Source organism: Arvicola amphibius, chromosome 9 (genome assembly GCF_903992535.2).
Source record: "Arvicola amphibius chromosome 9, mArvAmp1.2, whole genome shotgun sequence".
Classification (NCBI taxonomy): domain Eukaryota; kingdom Metazoa; phylum Chordata; class Mammalia; order Rodentia; family Cricetidae; genus Arvicola; species Arvicola amphibius.
In genome coordinates, this window is record NC_052055.2 from 36,740,319 (window position 1) to 36,761,236 (window position 20,918).

The window sequence follows — 20,918 nt, forward strand, 5'->3', positions numbered from 1 at the left end:
AGGTCATGGCTGGCCCAAGGTGGCAGAGTCATCTGACACAAGGCCTTCCCTGTTGTGGTGACTGTGGCTGTGCAGGAACACCAGCGCGGAGACCCTGCAGTGAGCTGGAGAGGTGCAGCCAGGGGAAGTTTGATTGTGTCCTATACAACTAACTATTCAGTGCTTGATACTCAGGAGTTTCCAGGGTTAAGGGGAACATTTAGTGCTGAGTCTGCCACAGAGGCTTTGTACCAGTGCAGGTGGCTGGACTGGAGTTCAGGAGAGCCCCAAGCCTGAGCCACAGCGGCCACTGTGCCCACAATAAACCCCATCAGGACAGGGAGGGGATTAATGGAGGAGTTGGAACCACTGAAATCTGGTACTTAAGGGATGGTAGAGGGAATGGCAGCCAGAGTGCTGCCTGTCTCCATCCTCCAAAGGACACTTGATGCCAGAAAGAGGCAGGCGGTGGCATCTGGGAAGCTGAACACAGGCACAGTTGACCTGGGACAGAGACCTGGAGAGTTTTAGTGTGTCACATACAACAAAACCCGACATCCAGTTGCATTAAGTACACTGGTGTTGCACAGCCATCACCCTCACTCCCTGTGAGAGAGTGCCTGCTCTGTCTGTGAGGGGCTTATTTTACCCACCATGTCCAGCACTGTACACTAGAACTGTATGTACCTAAAAGCAGCAGCCACATACTCTTTTGGGTACAGATGAGATGGCTAGATCATACTGTGGTGGTTTTTTTTTTTTTTTTTTTTTTTTTGGAACCAACTCATACCGCTTTCAAAGCTGCTGTGAGCTATTTAACCTTCCCTTGTCGCGCACACTTGGTTCCAGTGACCCCACTTCCTCACCAACACTTCTGGTGCTGGGAACCTCATGCATGAGTTCATCTGCTCCACTTCTGACCTGAGAGTAGCCAGACTGTCATGTATGAGACAGAATTTCCCTAATGACAGCGATGCCATGACCGTTACAGACGTGATCTGCGCAGAAAACACCTATCCTTTGCCCATTTTTAAAAGTGAAGTGGAGTTTTACAAACTGTACGCACTCCCTGGTCAATCTGTGACCTGCAGATACTTCCTCTCATTTGGTGACATGTCTTTTCGGTGCATGCATGTGTGGTTTGAACCCAGAAGAACCTCATGCATACGAGGCAGGCATTGTTCCATTTATCCTCAGCTCCCACAAGTTAGAAGTTCTATGGTTTTATCTCCTATATATTTAAGTCTGTAGTCAGTAAGTAGATTCTTCTCTGGTTTATGGTAAAGATTGTCCCATCATTTTTTGTGCCTATTCAAACTTGGTTTCTGACCCAATCCACTGTCTCTGTTGGCAGAGATTTCAGCATATTTCAAGGAGCAACCATCCCTACCAGGCAAGGAGAAGCCACCCCCAGCAGCAGCCTGTGGGTCCCTGCTGACACCACAGCCCTCGCCTTCGAATGAACTCCCTCAGGCTGCTCCTCCACCTGGCTCCCCAACTCTTCCAGGGCGCTTGGAGGACTTTCTGGAAAGCAGTACGGGGCTGCCCCTGCTGACTAGTGGGCACGAAGGACCAGAGCCCCTCTCCCTCATTGATGACCTCCACAGCCAGATGCTGAGCAGCTCTGCCATCCTGGACCACCCCCCATCACCCATGGACACCTCGGAATTGCACTTTGCTTCTGAGCCCAGCAGTGGTATGGGCCTGGACCTGGCTGATGGCCACCTGGACAGCATGGACTGGCTGGAGCTGTCATCTGGTGGCCCTGTGCTCAGCCTGGCTCCCCTCAGTACTGCAGCCCCCAGCCTCTTCTCCACGGACTTCCTGGATGGCCACGACTTGCAGCTCCACTGGGATTCCTGCTTGTAGCCCTCTAACTCCAGACGTAGGCTAGGGAAGGGTCTGAAGTTGGGGAGCCACAGGACCATAACCAGTGTGTGCTCCCTGTGACTGTGAGCCTTGACAATCACAGTCCCTGGAGGCTGCAGTAGAGACCCTACACCTGCCTCACGCTCACCCAGGGTCGGGGATAAAAGCTATCAAGAAACAACTCTGGGCCCATGCTGAGGTTTTCAGAGGCTGGCCAAACCCAGTTCAATTCGACCTCCTTTTCTGAGGTCAGAGGTGCACATCTGGCTGAAGTTTGGCCCAGGTGGGCCTGGAGCCAACCTGCCTTCCTCTCCCTTTAAGGAGGAAACTAGCCAGGCCTCTACTTGCCCATTCCCTATTTCAGCCAGTCCCAGGACCCCTTGTCCCAAGAGGTGGCACTCTGCCATTTTAGTCTTGGTATAGTGTAACCATTTAGTGGTTGGTGGCAAAAATCTGTATAGGTGTATATACCTCGATATTATATATCAACTTGCATATATACATATATTTTTAGGGGTGGGGGAGATGGGCGTGGCTACCTCCACCTGCTTTCACATGCAAAAGGCCTGGAGAGCTGCTTGGGGATTGATACAGGGTCACCATGAGGAGCTGTGTGCCACGTGGCCCAGTACCCAACCTGGCATGCAGCTGCCTAGGCCTATCCCACACACATTTGACATGTAGACAGACACCTACCAATCGCCTACACGCCACCCTGCCCTGCTTCCTGGCTCCATAGTGCCACAAGGGCAGAGGTGCTTCCTGGTTCTCAGTTCTCCACTCACCCACATTCCGTCCCATCTCCCCACTGCAGCCACCCTGGCCTTGGGATGGGGTAAGGGTGGGTGGGTGGGTCCCGTGGGTCCCGGCTGTACCTTCTGCCCAACACCAGCCCTGTTCTGTCCTGATCCAGTACGGAGTAGGGACAGTGCTGGGACAAAGGTGGGGACGCTGTGTGAACTTTTTAAAATAAAACAAAAACACAGACTTGCCAGGCTGTTGTACTTGATCCATCAGGGCTGAAAGGCATGACTGGGGTCCTGGGCCTATTCCATGGCGGCACCTACAGGTCACACTGTGGCCCTAGTTTCAGACCATTTCAAGTGGTTTTTGATGGGGTCACCTTGATAGTACCCCCAGACCTAGCTAAACAAAGATAGGAGGCGCTGTCTCACAAAATGAATTTTATTTACATTTAAAGAGGTCAAGAGGCCTTTACCATTAGCCTACCCCCTTCCTGAGCAGAGGCCAGCATGGATGTGGCTCTCCACTCCTTCGCAAGGATTTGGTTAGTATACCATATGCCCAGCACTCGGGGCTTCCTTAAGGACCTTGGAAGGACACTCCCCAGAAACACATTAAGAGACGCTGAGCTGGCCACCAGCCAACTATGCGAGCATGGGGTGGGGAGGCCTAGACACTGATCATGGGTCCCGGACAGGCTCCGGGGTGTTTCCTTCCCTGAACCTCCTTCCTTGGAGAAGGAGGCCTGAGGCTGGCCAGGGCTCTGCCCTCTGCCAGGCAACCGATGGCTGGGGTAGGCCTGGGAGCCACAGAGCAGCTAGGAGTGTCATCCATCTATGTCCCAGCTGAAAAGGTGGTGCTTCACCAGCATGTCCTGAACACCCTCCTTCAGTGGCTGCTTCTCCTCCTGTGCACAGAACAGCCCCAGTCATGGACAGGGACCACCCTGGAACCACACAGGTCACTTCTTCAGCCCAGACTGCACCACAGCCCTCCTGGCAAAGGCAATGGCCAGGGACCAACCAAGCCACACACATACCTCTCTCTTAGCAGGGAGCTCCCAGTCCTGGGAGAGGCTGAAGGCAAAGCAGCAGAGGACACTAGGGACCAAGGGACAGTTTCTGGTCATTCTGGACTGTTCTGCCCACCCACCAGTCTCCAATCCCACCACGTTCCAGACCCTTCAGAGCTGCCCACTCACCCACCGGAGCTCACACTTGATCTGGACCCAGCCGGGGCTGCGCAGGAAGGACCAGGGCTGGTACCACTTCTCCACAGTGGGCAGGCTGGAACAGAGTACCTCCAGCCACAGGTGTAGCACCTGTTCACTAGGAACAAAGCAAGAAGAGGATGGGGCTGGGGGCCAGGGGACCCCACCCTGCACCCTCAGGAAAGTGAGGCCTCCAATGGGTTCAGAATTCCTGAGGACCTCCCCCGCACCCCAGCCCTGCCCTGTGGGGTACTCTTTGAAGGGCCTCTCCTTCCCTACACTTACTTGAGCCCCACACAGATAAGTGAGCGGAGCTTGACGTCCATCTGGGCGTGTGCCGCATCATGGGTCACATTCACAGACTGCACAGCCTGAGAAGGGCACAATGTCACTCAAGTGCCCAGTGGCTGGCCAGAGAGGTCTCAAGAATCCTAACAAGTGTCCTGACTTACCCGGTACAGCAACTCTTCAGGGGTCAGGACTTTGCCATCTTCATCCAACCTGCAAGAACAAGAGTGCCATCACTGGCTGCCATGCTGGGCACTGGAAGGTGGCACAGGCACTATGTATATACCTGTATGTCTTACAGAGCACCAGGCGGGAGTACACTGAATCAAAGTCTCTCTCGACCTCCCGGCCCGCTGCCTGTGGTGGACAAGACACAGTGAGTGAGGGCAGTGATGGTGAACACATGCCGCCACCACCACCCTGCAAGCTCCCTCCACCTCCTCCAGGAATCCAGGGAAGGACTGAGGTGAGCACCAGGCCCAGGTGCCAACAGCAGTTACCTCCTCAATAAACAGCCAGGGATGGCAGGCTCCTCCAAGCAAGGATGGCTTCTTCAGTCCATGTTCAAACAGGGCCTTGAGGGCTGGGCAGAGGGTCCCTCGCACGAGGTCTGTGACTCCTTCTGTCACAGAGTCATCCCCAGCAATGGAGTACTGGTGGAGAGAATGTTTGAGAAGCCCTGGCCTGAAACCTGCAGCCAACCTCTCCTGTCCTCCTGGCAGCTGCCACAAGCCAGAGCTCACTTGAGACATGGACCCAGTAGGAGGATGCTCCCACACCACGAGCTACAAGGAGCAGCTCCACACTCTTACCTCTTTACTCCGTTCATCCAGGACCTCGACAAACTTAGCTGGAAACCAGCCTGTTGGGGAAGCAGTCATGTGAAGAGCAGCAGCGGCCATCCCAACCCTTCTCCCCAAGGTCCAAGAAAAGGGCTCCCCAGACCATTCAGAACCTTCAAGTAGGCCAGGCATGCCAAGGAGACCGAAAGGAAAGAAAATCTAGCTCCCTCAGAGGCCAGAGGTCTGAGGCTGGGCAGGCCATGGAAGAGGAAGGACTCATCTCCCTCGCCAGCCCTACAGCAGACAGAAGCCCTCACCTCTCAGGCCGTTCAGCTCGCCCACCCAGCAGTGTTCATCCTTCTGAGAAATGATCTGCAGGAGAAAACAGGACTGGGATCAGGGCCTGCACAAACCACCTGATGTCCTCAGCACCCACCAGGCTGAGACCAAACATGTTCAGCAACATCAGCTCTCAGCAGGGAAGGTGGGGAGCAGGCAGCAGGAAGCATGCATGCCAGGCCCCCACACACCGTGATGATGTCATTTTTTCGGAAGCCTAACTCATCATCATCATGCCGCTCGAAGTCCAGCAGGGCCTTGGCCCGGCGCCGGTGGCTGCGTAAGCACGCCACATAGTTCTCGTGGTCCCGCTGGTGGCTCTCCATGCTGTAGTCTGGGGTCAGCTCCTGCCAGAAACAAAAGGCCCACCATGGAGGAGGAGCCTCAGTACCAAGAATGAGCTGGGGAAGGGGAGCCCCAAGTTGAGTCTGGGGAACCTGCCACTCACCACACTACAGTTCTTGGGGTCTGTGCACTGGAAGTGGCGTGCCACTCGCAAAATGGCTTCACGGAGGTCAGCTACTAGCTCTGTCTGCTTGATATTCTTGGCTTTGAGAGCCTCCAGGTCATCCTCCCCTAGGAGGCACATGGGCTCAGTCACCAGTCCTGCCCAGCCTCTAGAAGAGCCTGCACAAACCCACACTGGTGCTCACCGAAGAGCAGGGAGGTGATGCCAGACTTCCTCCGCTGAGTCCTGCGGCGTACAACCTGTGGAGAAGAAAGCTGAGTGGCCAAAGGAGCCACTCAGAAAGGCAGACACTAACTTGTGTCTCACTAGTGCCTGGACATTTCTAATGGGCTGAAGTGGACACAGATCAAAACATATCTTCAGTTCAGGCTAGGAATGTCCAGGAATGCCTGTTACTAAGGAAGCCTAGGTCACCCCCTAGTGGCCGTCTGATTGTCTAACTGGGCCACTGCAGGCATGTGCAGAGCTGGGTGGGATGGAGAGTAGCTTAGCAGGTAAGGGCCAGTCTGTTTCCCCCAGTCCCTCCCTCTGGGCTCCCTTGGGAACTCCATGATGTGGCCAAGACAGAGCCTCCCTACTCTGCCCACCTGGGAGAGGTTGGTGGTGGCACTAGTCCCCAGGGTCTGGCCTTGGTCTGCAATGAGGTAGGCCAGATGCTTGCGGCGTTGGGTCTCCACAGCCACATCAGTGAGGGAGCCAGCCAGCCGCATGGCCTCCCCCAGCAGCAGCTCCGCGTCTTCCATCTGTGCAGGGATGTCTGACAGCGTGTTGAAGATGGAGGCCGAGTTCTCTGACTGTATCAGCTCTTCCTCCTGGGGAGTGGGAGAGTCAGGGAGCATGGCACTGGTACCCTCCTCAGAAACCTGTGCCCTTCGGCAGGCCCAGGAAGATCCCCGAGCATGCACTCAGCTTCTCTCAGGCAACACTATGATGAAGGCTGGACTAGCATGGTGTCTCCCCAGAAGAGGGTACCAGATCCACGCTCTCCTTTCTCAGTCTGGGAGCTAGGTGGCCCGGACAGTGGGGAGGAGACTCTGTAAGCACCTTAAGGCGCAGCATGCCCAGCGTAGTCTGGAACAACACCAGGGAGCCCTCGTAGAAGAACAGGTCCCAGATGCGCAGCAGCAGTCTGATGTGCACCACGCTGGCGAAGGCCGTGAGGAACCAGTGTAGTGTGATCAGGGAGAGCTCTGCCAACAGACACCAAAGCCACAGGGGCTGGGACCAGGCTGTGGCCTACAGGGAACAGCCTGGGCAAGAGTCAGCCAGCTCCGAAAGAGCAGCAGAAGGGAAGGGAAGGGAAGGGATCAGAATACAGAATAACAGGATAAACTGTGAGTCTCTGCCGACAGCCCAGCCACCAGCCCTCTGCTGCCTTGAAACCTTAGAGCTCAGAGTTGGCACTACCATCTTGGGGTCCCCGGATCCTGGGGGAGGGAGGCAGCCAGGGCTCACCAATGTCATGCTCCTGCAACAGTTTGTCCAAGCGAGGCAGGTACTGAACGATCAGGTGGCGCAGGACCCGCTGGTCAGTCTGGACACCCAGCAGGGTGGTGCTGAAGTAGGAAGCAGGCAGCAGGTCCTCAACAATGGCACACATCATCCAGAAGGCATCCTCCTCCTCCAGGAACAGCAGGAGGCAGGCGGCCACCTAGCCAGAGGAGGACACGGGGCTTCTACCCAAGTATTCATGTGGGTCATTCTAGAATGGCTACTTAGGAAAGGCTCTTGGGGACACCTCCTTGAAGGCACACTTTTTCAGGCTGACTGAGAGGGCCCCTAGGAAAAGACACATGTTCCCACGGCCCTCCTTGGGGACTCCCAGATCAGTCCCCACCTCCCATCCGTACAGCACCTCAAGGGAGAACATGGCCCACAAGAGGCCTGAAAAAGACCCTGGTTGCCTCCCAGGCTGCTTACCATGCCTGTGCCCTGGCAGTAGCCAATCTCTGGGTAAAGCCAGGCCAGTGCTCGGAGGACTCTGCGCAGGCGGGGCACCCCGATGCTGTTCACATTGGCAAAGCAGGCGTTGCTGGGCATGGTGCGGAGCAGGTCCTTTTCAATCTGTCAGATCCCCACACCACCCCACAAGACCTTGTTTGATGCAACTGTAGACTGCTACCCACCCAGTAAGGGAGAGAAGCTGTAGGTGGGTGGGCTTCTGTCCCATTAATGGGGATTCCTTAAGGTCCAGGCCAAAGCTAACCCTCCCTTCTCCAGGACTAGATCCCATCAGGTGTGGACCTGAGCCCACACCAGCCGCCTGGGAGCCTCCTGCCTGACCCTGATCTGTTTTAAAGTTTCCCGTTCTTCCTAGCGTGGGGCCATCTCCTTCATGACCTTCCTCACACCTTCGATAACTTTCCTTGCAGCACTGAAGGGCCTGGAAAGGAGCAAGTTTACTCCAGGCCCCATTCATGAGTAAAAGGGCTGCCCACCCTGCCAAGGAGACCAACAAGGGGCAGCCCCAGAGGTGACACCTCCCTCCTGCCAGGGCACATGGGCTCTGCCAAGCAGCTTGGCCGGCTGTCCCGTGTCACCTGTTTGGCAGCAATGGTCTCATCATTGGAGCTGTTCTTCACGATCTCACGGTAGGACAACTCAGAGCTCTTCTTCTTCTGTAGCGCCCCGGACAGTCTCATCCATAACTGCAGGGAGAAGCCACACAGCAGTTTCTCTTGTGACAGGCCAGAGCACTTGGAACTCTCTGCAGGGTCCTTGTCTTTGTGGCCATCTCACCTGAGGCCTCATGCCATGTGGGATGCCAGCCAGCACTAGGGAGCGGAGTTTCTCAGAGCGGGGTAGGGAGACTGCGATCTTGTCCCACGTGAGATCCCCCACATCATGGTTGTGGGTAAACTCCAGGTGGGCCTGCCACCGTAGCCTGTGGGGGGGATCCTCCACCAGGGGTGCACCTGCCATCTGGCTGCATCCAGGCTCAGAACCTTCCACCAAGAGAGAACAGAGGGGAAGGGAAACGTGTTCCTTACTCCCCACTCCCCACATTAGTCTGGTCTGTCTGGATGGGGTTTACTGCTGTCCCCAGGCCAGGTGGCTCCGCTGCCCACAGCCTCCCAAGAGCTCTAGGCACACAGCCTTCTTAGTGGTCAGGAGGCCCAAGCAGACCTTCTCCTTCTCCTCAAAGCAGCCCCAGACCCAGAAGCCAGGTCTCCATCCTCCAGAGGCTTGGGAGGCTCCTTGTACCCTAAACACCAAATTCAATCCATTGCATGTGAGCACACACGTGTGACAGATGGGCTTTGTGCGTGTATGTGTGAGCACACATGTGTGACAGATGGGCTTTGTGCGTGTATACGTGTGAGCACACACGTGTGACAGCGCAGGTGTAGAGGCCTGGGACAGCTTCTCACCTTCTACCACGTGGGTCCCCAGGATCAAAACCAGCTCACCAGGCTTGGTGGCGATCACCTCCACCCACTGAGCCATCTCACCAGCTCTGAATTTCCTTGCGTCTACCAAACCCCTGGCTACTGGCCCATCTCACCGGCCTCCAGAGCAGTAATAGACCTCCTAGGAAATGTCAGATCATGTCACCGCTCAGGCTCCATCACCTGCTGCTCTGTCCTCACCTCTTACCCCTTTCTTCTTACTCCTCCACTCCATTCTTCTCCACCAAACCCATTCACTCCTTGGGACTTGTGCACATGTCACTGCCCGTCCCCAGTTATACTCCCTCCCTCTCTCCCTCCCCCCCCTCTAGTCTCTATTCAAAGTCTTCCCTTCTGAAAGCCCTACGTAACTGCCTTATATGTAAATATTTCACCTCCCTCTTTGCGAGCTATGAAATGCTCTTCATAGGTCTCCTTGCCCCCAGCATACTCTATTTCGGTTTGCTTACGGCCTGTCTCCTCACCAGAACAGGAACTCTGTGTGGCCAAGACCGTCTTTAGGAACATAAACGGGAAGAAAGCACAGGCACCACAGCTTCATGAACCCCTTGCACACAAGAGGACGAGGTCTGCGGCCAGCAAACAGTCTGTGTGGTGAGTCTGCCTGCACAATCTCCTTGGCACTCACCCTAAATCAAGCTCTTACATTAGTTCTTAAAAAACCTCAACCACAGCCGGGCAGTGGTGGCGCATGCCTTTAGTCCCAGCACCAAGAGGCAGAGGCAGGCGGATCTCTGTGAGTTTGAGGCCAGCCTGGTCTACAAGAGCTAGTTCCAGGACAGGCTCCAAAGCTACAGAGAAACACTGTTTCAAAAACAAACAACAACAACAAACCCAGGAAAACAAAACTCAAAAATTCTGGACTCTAAATCTGGTGATCTATCAAAACACAAATGATTTCCATCATTCTAGAAAGTTCTCTGTGACCCTCTCAAACTGAGCTTTTAACTTTCATCTTCTTGCAAATTAGAATACCGAGGAAAATCACCGCCTGCGTTAGAAATGTGAGTGACCCCGCTATTCCTGGTGGCAGGCCATCATAGATCTGGCAGATGGCCTTCCCAACAAGCCGGAGCATCTAGTCAGATGCCCTCTTATGGAAAAAAAAAACTATGTCAGGCGTGATGGCACACACCTTTAATGTCAGTAACCAGAAAAGAGGCAGGTGGATCTCTGAGTTCGAGGCCAGCCTTGTCTACATAGTGAGTTCCAAGATAGCCAGAGATCTGTAGAGAGACCCTGTCTTAAAAAAGAAAAGAAAAAAGGCCACAAAAATTTCACAATCAATGTTGTAATATGATATTATGCAGCCATTAAAAATGTGTGAAGTATGTTTAAAAGCCTTAAGTAACAGGAAATGTTCCTGGTGTAAGGTGTGACATTTCAGAGTATCAGGGAAAGAACCCCTTACACAGCAGCAGCTTCCTCAAATTGTGGGACTATGGGCTTCTTAAGAAATCCTACCCCTTCTGCCAGGTAGTGGTGGCACATGCCTTTAATTCCAGCACTCGGGAGGCAGAGGCAGGCAAATCTCTGTGAATTCAAGTCCAGTCTGGTTTACAAAGTGAATTCCAGGACAGCCAGAGCTACATAGAGAAACTGTTTCAAAAGACCAAACCCTGCCACAACACACAGGGTTTCTCTGTAGCACTGGTTGTACCAAAACTCGCTTTGTAAACCAGGCTGGCCTCAAAATCAGAGAGATCCGCCTGCCTCTGCCTCCTGAGTGCTGGGATTAAAGGTGTGTGTCACCATGCCCAGCCTTCATTTTGCTTTAATCTTCTTCCCTTCTGCAAGGTTCAATTTTTCTACAATATATATAACTGCTATGTAAAAAATCAATAAAATTTATCTTAAAAAAATCAAAAGTTCCCATAAACTTACATCACCTTAGATATACTCTCTCCTTAACTCCTTAAATGATAGTCCCAAACCTCAGAGGTCACATGCAGTAGAATGGAAAACACAGGGCCAGACTCCTCCCGAGAACGTTAGCAAGATCATACAGAAGGGGCAGCATCTCACCTTCCTTGTCCACGCGGAAACCAAACTCATCATAGCAGAAGTCTGGCTGCTCTGCAGACTCTTCCTTCTAGAACCAGGATTAGGAAGCAGTGGGAAGCGGTTCCAAAAGATGCCACCCATATGGCTGACTGCTAAAACCTACCCTGATGATGAGTACTCTATGATGCCTTCTCTCGCCATCTGGTACAAAGGGTCACCACATTACTGAATTCTCCTGTGTCTCCACAATAATCTTTCTCCTAGCTAATGACTGGGTCCTACAGGCCCAAGAAACTAAAATGTCACCTCTAGTAGTGAGCCTGTGACCCTGTGTGAATATGGAGTGTGTCATCTATTCCCAGAATACTTGCAAAAGTAAATCTCTTCATGAAGAGCATGGGAGGGAGCTTGGCAGGCTGGTGCCTGGCTATGTTAACTGCTATACCTGTGCGTACTTTGCCAGGATCTCCTGGGGCCATATGCTTGGAGTCAGGGCAGAGAAAGGGCCACTGGCAGAAGGCATGTGGTTTCCTACAAAGACCAGAGAGAACAGTTAAGCAAAGCAGAAACACTAGGCATGGTGGCACACACCTTTAATCCCAGCAGAGGCAACGAATCTGAGTTTGAGGCCAGCCTAGATAATCTACATAGTGAGTTCTCATTCCAGGCTAACCAGGAATACATCATTAGATCCTGTCTCAATCAGTCAATCAATAATAGAAATCACATAGAAATGACTGGCTGTATGGAGTGGGCTGATGAGGCTGGTGGAGAATCTAAAGATGAGCACTGTGGAAAAGCAGCAGTTATGTCCAACATACGAACTCAGACTCTTTTTCCCCCTTGGTTTTGAGACAGGGTTTCTCTGTATAACAGCCCAGACCTGGAACTCACTTTGTAGACCAGGATGGCCTCGAACTCACAGAGATCCATCTGCCTCTGCCTCCTGGGTGCTGAGATTAAAGGTGTGTGCTACCACCGCCCTACTAAACTCAGACAGTGAGAAAATTCGCAGGCCAGAGGAGCACGGAGCAGAGCAGTTTCAGTCACTGACCCCCTGCCCACCTCTCTCATCTAGATTATCTTTCAGTTGTTTGGGTTGTTTTTGAGAAAAGGCCTCATAGCTCAGGCTGCCTTTAAACCTGCTATGTGCTGTGGCAGGCCTTCGACTGCTCATCTTCCTCTGCCTCAGTGGAAGGCTAGTTATGAAGCTGGAAGTCGGCTCCAGCAGCGCTCCTATGAGTGCAGGCCTTGTCCCACCTGACATCGTGTGCAGGAGACAGTAGCAGGTCTTCCCAGATCCAGGCTTAGATGGGCATCACGGGCATCTGACTGCCATGAGGCTCCTCGGGCTTCATCTGCTCTGTCGAGAGAGCAAAAGGGAGATTGTTCCACACCACTTCTTCATCCCAGAAGGAGAGTCCTCTGCCCACGCCAACGTTCATCTAGGAGATGTCTACCACCATTTTCCTTTCTTTTTGTTTTGCTTTATTGTTTGGTTTTGTTCTAGACAGAGTTTCTCTTTGTAGCCCTGGCTGTCCTGAAACTTGCTTTGCAGACCAGACTGTATAATTCAGAGCTCATCAACCACAGTGAGATGGTGGTGCACGCCTTTAATCCCAGCAGGAGAGGCAGGAGAATCTCTGTGAGTTTGAGGCCAGTTTGTTCTACAGAGCAAGTTCCAGAACATCCAGAGCTGTTTTACAGAGAAACCCTGTCTCAAAAAAAACCAGAGAGAGATCTGGGTAAGGGGAAGATGGGATGTCTTCTGGGATCTGGACTCAGGCAACAGTTCTGCTAATCTCCACTTGTTCAGGTCCTAGGCAAGAATATTTCACTTGAACTTCAGTTTTCTCACTAATAAAATGAATACCACCACTTATGCATTATAAAATTATCAAGATTAAGTAAGATAATGTAAGTAAGGCCTTCAAGCACACCATCTGACTTACCACCGGGGCCCTAGGGATCCTAGTAATGTCTAGAAAATGACTGTCAGGAAAAAAAATGGCTGTTGGTATCTGAGCCTTGGGTCCAGACTGTGGTACACTAAAAACTATTAAGCCATATGAAATTGCTGATATTTGTGTGTGATAACATACAAAACCAATGTCAAATGGTTCGACGCAACATATCTCCAAATAAGATCCTAAGACTCAGCACAAAGGAGGTGATCTGGTTGTTCCTTGAAGAAGAGCAGAGCATTGGGCAAGGTGGCAAATCCCAGTACTCAGGGAGCAGAGGCAAGCAGACCTCTATAGTCTGGTCTATATAGTGAGGCCCAGGTCAGCCACAGCTACATAGTAAGACCCTGTCTGAAAAATAAGAAGAAGAAGAGGAGAAAACATGGCAGAGCAAAAGCGCAGAGGAAAACAGGTTGTTTAAAGTGGAGGAACTGACATCTGCTATGGAGGCAGAGGGGCTGGAAGATAATTCTCCATCAGCAGGTCCCTTCTCAGCAACCTTCTACTAATTGGTCACTCAGCAAACAATGACTGGGCACTGAGCAAAGCCGCCCAACAGTGAACAAGGTCAGGCTGCTGCAGGATAGTTGACAATCAGCCATGAGACAAAACCAGATGGGACTGCATCAGAAGAGAGGAGCTATCTGTATATCAGAAGGAGCCTTTGAGCGTTGTGGTCTGAGCAAGGATCCAAGGGAAGCAAGGAGTCAAGGCCTGAACTTCACTGAGAGAGATCCAGGTACTGAGAGCAGCCAATAAGTTCAGAGCCTGGGGTGCACTGAGGGGAACAACAACAGGGGCCAAGGGCACCTCACCATGCATACAGGCCTTTGACCTTTATTCTCAGAGACTGGAGCGATCAGGAGGTTCTGAACAGCCATGAAGCAAAATCTGATGGGACTGGATAAGCTCTCCAGATGCCCAGCGTAGGAGGCGATGTGAGCTCTGCCTGCGTGAAAGCATGGAGAAATGGCCGGACTGTGGATACATTTTAACAGGCTGTGAGCTTTGGCTCTGAATTCTGTATGCATGTGTGCATCTGTGCTATTTCCGTGTATGTTGTATATATGGATACATATACTTCAGGCTGTCAGACGTGATACTGCCTCCCAGACGTGATACTGCTAAGCTGGGTGGGCAGGTTTTTCAGCTTCTAGTTGCTATGGAAAATTCCCTGAAAGCACTCATCTGAGAATTGATAGAAGTGGCCTAAGGAGTTAGTCACGTCTTGGTTACCTGGTTCCTGTAGCTGCCCCTCTGTTGCCAAGGGGTGCTAAGAAGCAGAAACTTTAGAATACCTATAACTGATGCAACCACCTCTGAGACGCCCTGAAGAAACTGTAACAACTGAATGCACATACTTAAAGGAGCCATTCCTGATGGTGTGTATCCTCCCTAGCTCACCAATCCCACAATTTCCTGTTGGGCCAATGTTGTGCCACTGTACACAGGCACAAAGGTAATGCTCATTTCCTGTGGTCTCCTGACATGGACTACACCCTTACGAGGCACCAAGACTGCACCACATGGGGCTTTCTGCAGACATCTGCCAGAGAACACACAGACAGAAATACCTAAGATCCTGAAGACCATTTTTTCAAGAGATGAGGTAACACTGAAAGCTACAGATAACAGATAACTTGGTAAGAATAGCTCAGAGCTGGGAAAGTCTGAGAAAGGCTAAAGGAAGGAAAGGCCATACTGATAGGGCCACTACAGATGCTCCCAGTATCTACACAGTGGCTCACAGCCATCTATAACTCCAGTTCCAGGAGAGCCAATGACTTTGACTTCCCTGGGTACCAAGCTTATATACATGCATACAAAAATACTCATATTCATAAAGTAATCTAAAAAAGTTTAAATAAAAATAAATTGCAATAGAAGTTTTCATAAAATGTCACTATGACAATAAAAGGGTTTAACCTTAAGAGATGATTACGTGTGTGCACACCTTTAATCCCGGCACTTGGAAGCAGGGGCAGGAGGATCTTTGAGTTTGAGGTTAGCCTGGCCTACAGAGCGAGGGAGCAAAGGCAGGAGGATTGCAAGTTAAGATCAAGCCATCTATATAATGGGATCCTGGCTCAAAACAAACAAAAGGTGATTGGCCACAAAAGCCATCAGACAGTAGGAATGTAGAGTCTATCGATCTTGGATTTTTATTATTGTTATATGTTTTTTTGGTTTTGTTTTTTTTTTTTTTTTTTTTTTTTGGTTTTTCGAGACAGGGTTTCCCTGTAGTTTCTAGAGCCTGTCCTGGAACTAGCTCTTGTAGACCAGGCTGGCCTCGAACTCAAGAGATCCACCTGCCTCTGCCTCTTGAGTGCTGGGATTAAAGGCGTGTGCCACCACCGCCCGGCCTTTGTTATATGTTTTATAATCTGGCCTATGCTGTCCAGGCTTGTCTTGAACTTTTGGACTCAAATGATCCTTCCACCTCAGCTTCAAATGCTGGAACTACAGGCATATGCCGCTATGCCCAGCTTGGTCTTGATTTTTTTTAATGTTATTTTCTTTGGAAGTACTCGAGACTCAACTGTTTGAGGTTTCAGACTTTTTCAGAATTTGAAAAATCTAAATACATTTTATCAGGGAAGTATCTCTAATTGGAAAATATGAAACTTTATTTATTTGAGATAGTGTCTCTCTACATATCCCTGGCAGTCTTGGAACGTGCTATGTAGATGAGGCTGGCCTCAATTTACAGAGGTCTGCCTGTCTCTACCTACACTGGGAATAAAGGGATGCATCACCATATCTGGCCTGAAGCTTTTTTTTTTTTGAGACAGGGTTTTTTCTGTAGCGTTGAAGCCTGTCCTGGTACTAGCCCTTGTAGACCAGGCTGGCCTTGAACTCATAGAGATCACCCTGCCTCAGCCTCCAGAGTGCTGGGATTAAAGGCGTGTGCCAACCACCACCTGGCCTGAAACTTTTTGTTTTTATTGAGTTATACCATTTTTTTCTGCTCCCCTCCCATTCTACCCTCTGCTGTGACCCCCACACTCCCAATTTACTGGAAATCTTGTTGTTTTCTCCTTCCTATGTAGATCCATGTATGTCTCTCTTAGGGTCCTGTTTGTTACCTAGGTGCTCTGGGGGTTGTGAACTGGCCTGAAACTTTTTATTAAGCATTAGAATCACTCAAAAACTCTAAGAATACTCGCTGCCCTTCCAGGGGATCCAGGTTCAATTCCCAGCACTAACACGGTGGCTTACAGCTGTCTCTAACTCCAGTTCCAGGGGATCCTATACCCTCTTCTGGCCTCTGAGGACACTTCATATTATGGTATATAGATGTATATTTAGCATAAACATCTATACGCATAAAACAATAAAGTAATGACCTAAATTTTAAAAAAAGTTTAAGATCTACCTTCTTATGTGTAACAGTGTTTGCCTGCATATATGTATGTATGTATACCATGATGTGTCTCTGGTGCCCAAGGAGATCAGAAGGGATCAGATTCTCTAGTACTGTAGTTTCAGATAGTTGTGAGCCATCACATAGGGTGCTGGGAGTTGAATCTGGATCCTCTACAAGAGCAACAAGTGCTCTTAACTACTGAGGCATCTCTGCAGCCCAAAAGAAAAACTAAAATTTGATGTTCAAGTGTGTGGGTACAAGTCTTTAATCCCAGCACTCAGGAAGCAGAAACAGTTTTGAGGCCAGCCTGGTCTACACAGTGAGTTCCAGGTCAGCCAGGTATAACTGGGGGTTTCTCTCCCACCCGCCCATTCCCAAATAACCATTCTGAGGCTTAATATTAATTATAAACTGTTTGGCCTATTAGCTCAAGCTTATTATTAACTAGTTCTTACAACTCAAATTAACCCATTTTTATTAGTTTATATTTTACCATGAGGTTCATGGCCTGTTACCTCACATCTTGCTTCTCCAGCAGCAGCTGGTATCTCCCAGACTCTGCCATCATTTTCCCAGTATCTCTGTTTGGATTTCCTGCCTGGCTCTATTCTGCCTGGCTATTGGCCAAATCAGCTTCTTTATTAACCAGTGGTAATAAAACATTCACAGCATACAGAAGAGCATCCCACATCAGCCAGGACTACATAGTAAGACTCTATCTCCAAATTAATTAACCAATTAGCTAATTATGGGTAATGTTATAGTATACATATTATAATTAGAAATAATTACAACTTAGTAATTGCACTGAAATATGAGAGGTGCAGGTCTCTAAGCCTTTCTCCCTCTGACAAGGTACTACTCGCCACCTCAGATTTCGTTCTTTGGGGATTTAATGTTTATGCAAAACCAAGAGGAGAAAAAGTGGAGGGGAGGAAGTGCAAATAGCTCGTCTGAAACTGAAAAGGACTTCTTTCCCTCTCATTTGTAGGTAACACTTTACCAACACAGCACAGCTTGAATTTGACATCTCAGCAACCCAGGAAAGCAGGAGCTTCTTAAACTGCTAAACGGTACGGTTGTCGCTTTTCAAGTTACTGTAGGAAGCCCGCCCCTCAACAGCCTAAATAATCCCCTGAAAATGACAGCAGTGCCTTTAAACTAGAGCTGGCAAGCCCCAGTTTTTTTTCTGTAAAGGCTGGACAAGGTGCCCCGGGTACCCCAGCTTTCACATGGGGCTGCAGATTCCAAGCATGCTGACATGAAATACTTTTTCAAAAGCAAAAGACATAAAAAGCAGCCTACAGGAAAAGAGATGCTTACCAAGGATGTGAGCTAAGTACAGCCATCTGCGAAACACACTCCTAGGGGAACAGAAGCCATTTCCAAACCTATTTTTCACAACACTTCCATGTCTCCTGAGTTCTGTGCAATGCCCACAGGACCATCTTATCCACTGGCAACACAGTAAAAGGTAAACACAAATGAAAGACTGAATTTGCAGCAACTAGACAAATAAGCTCTCCAGCCAGATGTGGGAAACAAGATAACTGGCTATGTAGCTACAAGACCTTGTCATAAAAACAAACAAATAAAAGTCTCCAGATTATAAACAGCCACTAGATTTATTATGTATGACAAAGGAAATTCTGAACTCTTTTGAATTTTTATTTGTTTGTTTTTTAAAACAGGGTCTCACATGTGGCACTGGCTGGCCTGGATCAGATTACTATAGACTAGGCTGGTCTTGAACATACAGAGATACACCTGCCTCTGCCTCCTGAATACTGGGAAAAAGGTTTGTGCCACCATGCCTAGATCCTGTGGCTTTTTTATAGCACTCTGAACAACACAAAATAAAAATTCTGAGGCTGAAGAGATGGCCCAGCAGCTAAGACCACTGTCTGCTCTTCAAGAGGAACCAAGTTCAATTCCCAGCATACACAAGGCAGCTCACAACTGTCTGAACTCCAGTCCCAGGAGATCAAATACCCTCTCTGGCCTCCACAGGCACTACATGTACGAGATACACAGACATACATACATACAGGCACAACATCCATACATAAAAGGGAAAATAATTTAAAAAAATAAAAGGGTGTGCCTTTTAAGAAAAGTATGACGTGGTTCAGTGAGTTCAGTCACTGGAATCCAAGACAGAAAGAAGGAAGCAGTTCCTGAAAGTTGTCCTGACCTCCACACGAGTGCCACTCTCACACACATAGAAAAAAGCATACCCTGGGTGAAGAGATAGCTCAGCAGGTAGAGCACTTGCTAGATAAGCATTAAAACAGGAGTTCAGCCCATCAAAATACCAGAAAAATTCTTCAAAGACCTCGAAAGAACGGTACTCAACTTCATTTGGAAAAGCAAAAAACCCAGGATAGCCAAAACAATCCTGTACAATAAAAGAACTTCTAGAGGCATCACAGTCCCTGACTTCAAACTCTACTACAGAGCTACAGTGCTGAAAACAGCCTGGTATTGGCATAAAAACAGACAGGAGGACCAATGGAACTGAATAGAAGACCCGGATTTCAATCCACACATCTTCAAACACCTGATCTTTGACAAAGAAGCAAAAAATACCAAGTGAAAAAAAAGAAAGCATATTTTACAAGTGGTGCTGGCATAACTGGATATCAACATGTAGAAAAATGAAAATAGACCCATATCTATCACCATGCACAAAACTCAAGTCCAAATGTGTCAAAGACCTCAACATAAAGCCAGCCACACTGAACCTTACAGAAGAGAAAGTGGGAAGTACATTTGAATGCATTGGCACAGGGAACCACTTCCTAAATAGAACCCCAGCAGCACAGACACTGAGGGAAACAATAAATGGGACCTCCTGAAACGGAAAAGCTTCTGTAAAGCAAAGGACACGGTCAACAAGACAAAATGACAGCCTACAGAATGGGAAAAGATTTTCACTAACCCCACATCAGACAGAGAGGTCTGATCTCCAAAATATACAAAGAACTCAAGAAATTGGACACCAAAAGATCACATAATCCAGTAAAAAAAAATGGAGTACAGACCTAAACAGAGAACTCTCAACAGAGGAATCTAAAATGGCTGAAAGACACTTAAAGAAATGTTCAACATCCTTAGTCATCAGAGAAATGCAAATCAAAACAACTCTGAGATTCCATCTTACACCTGACCTGTAAGAATGGCCAAGATCAAAAACACTGATGACAACTTATGCTGGAGAGGATGTGGAGAAAAAGGAACACTTCTGCATTGCTAGTGGGAATGCAAGCTGGTACAACCCCTTTGGATGTCAGTGTGGCAATTTGTCAGAAAATTAGGAAACAACCTTCCTCAAGACCCAATGATACCACTTTTAGGTATATATCCAAAAGATGCTCAATCGTGCCACAAGGACATGTGCCCAACTATGTTCATAGCAGCTTTGTCACAGCCAGAACCTGGAAACAACCTAAATGCCCCTCGACCGAAGAATGGATAAGGAAAATGTGGTACATTTACACAATGGAGTACTACACAGCAGAAAAAAATAATGACAGCTTGAATTTTGCAGGAAAATGGATGGAACTAGAAAACATTATTTTGAGTGAGGTAACCCAGACACAAGAAGACAATTATCACATGTACTCACTCATAGGTGGTTTTTAAACATAAAACAAAGAAAGCCAGCCTACAAACCACAGTCCCAGAGAACTTAGAACAATGTGGACACTAAGAGAGACTTACATAAATCTAATCTACATGGGAAGTAGAAAGTATAAAAAGATAAGATCTCCTGAGTAAATTGGGAGCATGGGGATCTTGGGGGAGGGTTGAAAGAGGGAGGAGAGAGGCAGGGAGGGGAGCAGAGAAAAATGTAGAGCTCAAGAAATATCAATAAAAAATTATAAAAAAGAAAAAATAAACAAATAAAATAGGAGTTCAGATCCCTAGACCCTACATAAAAGCTGAGTTGGTGTGGCTGCTTACCTGTAATCCTAGCACATAGGGGTTGGGGCTCGGAGGGTGAAGACAAGAAATCCCCAGAGAAGCTGACTAGCTAGACAAATGGCCAACTCCATGTTTATCATGAAACCTGTCTCAATATACAAGGTGAAAATAATTAAGGACACTATGTCAACTTTGGGCTTCCACACATACACACGTGCACATGCATACACATATGTACACACTACACACAAATACATATGCAAAAAGAGAAAAATTTGGAAAACTATTCAAAACAACAACAACAAGGCATCACTACATAGCTAGCTCTGGCTGGCCTGGAATTTGCTAATACAGACCAGACTGGCTTCAAACTCACAGAGATCCACATGTCTTTACCCACTAAGCCCTCTCTTCAGGCCCCTTAAAGGATATGTTGATCAGCAGATCTCAAATTGCTGACATCTTATCTCTGGTGCTGAGGCTGCTGGGTCTGGGAAACAAAACACTTGAGACCCAGCAGTCTGAATTCCCCCTTGGCCAGTCTTTCAAAAACTAGTTCACATGGG

At 49.1% G+C, this 20,918-nt stretch overlaps 2 protein-coding genes across 11 annotated transcripts in view; one reads left to right on the top strand and one right to left on the bottom strand.

The window, feature by feature from the left end:
• The window catches only part of Mrtfa (myocardin related transcription factor A), a 94,444-nt gene extending 91,701 nt beyond the window's left edge, over positions 1–2,743 (top strand). For both annotated transcript variants that reach the window (XM_038343523.1, XM_038343525.1), the window contains one exon: positions 1,334–2,743. In XM_038343523.1, coding sequence (XP_038199451.1) covers positions 1,334–1,848 — 515 coding nt within the window. In that variant the 3' untranslated portion in view covers positions 1,849–2,743. The remainder of the gene's footprint in view (positions 1–1,333) is intronic.
• Positions 2,744–3,017: 274 nt separating this feature from the next.
• The window catches only part of Sgsm3 (small G protein signaling modulator 3), a 37,889-nt gene continuing 19,988 nt past the window's right edge, over positions 3,018–20,918 (bottom strand). Inside the window, exons 1-22 of one of the 9 annotated variants that reach the window (XM_038343400.1) lie at positions 20,392–20,493; positions 12,355–12,457; positions 11,540–11,625; positions 11,116–11,182; positions 8,420–8,625; positions 8,221–8,328; positions 7,601–7,744; positions 7,136–7,331; positions 6,725–6,870; positions 6,268–6,492; positions 5,865–5,919; positions 5,660–5,787; positions 5,403–5,558; positions 5,190–5,244; positions 4,903–4,952; positions 4,591–4,743; positions 4,377–4,447; positions 4,255–4,303; positions 4,088–4,173; positions 3,798–3,920; positions 3,632–3,692; positions 3,018–3,499 (exon numbers count right to left, since the gene is read on the bottom strand). In XM_038343400.1, coding sequence (XP_038199328.1) covers positions 3,419–3,499; positions 3,632–3,692; positions 3,798–3,920; positions 4,088–4,173; positions 4,255–4,303; positions 4,377–4,447; positions 4,591–4,743; positions 4,903–4,952; positions 5,190–5,244; positions 5,403–5,558; positions 5,660–5,787; positions 5,865–5,919; positions 6,268–6,492; positions 6,725–6,870; positions 7,136–7,331; positions 7,601–7,744; positions 8,221–8,328; positions 8,420–8,625; positions 11,116–11,182; positions 11,540–11,625; positions 12,355–12,361 — 2,253 coding nt within the window. In that variant the 5' untranslated portion in view covers positions 12,362–12,457; positions 20,392–20,493 and the 3' untranslated portion in view covers positions 3,018–3,418. Of the gene's footprint in view, positions 3,539–3,631; positions 3,693–3,793; positions 3,921–4,087; positions 4,174–4,254; positions 4,304–4,376; positions 4,448–4,590; positions 4,744–4,902; positions 4,953–5,189; positions 5,245–5,402; positions 5,559–5,659; positions 5,788–5,864; positions 5,920–6,267; positions 6,493–6,724; positions 6,871–7,135; positions 7,332–7,600; positions 7,745–8,220; positions 8,329–8,419; positions 8,633–11,115; positions 11,183–11,539; positions 11,626–12,354; positions 12,458–20,391; positions 20,494–20,918 lie in introns of those variants that run through there. The other 8 variants (XM_038343404.1, XM_038343402.1, XM_038343399.1 and 5 more) reach the window with 8 other exon arrangements.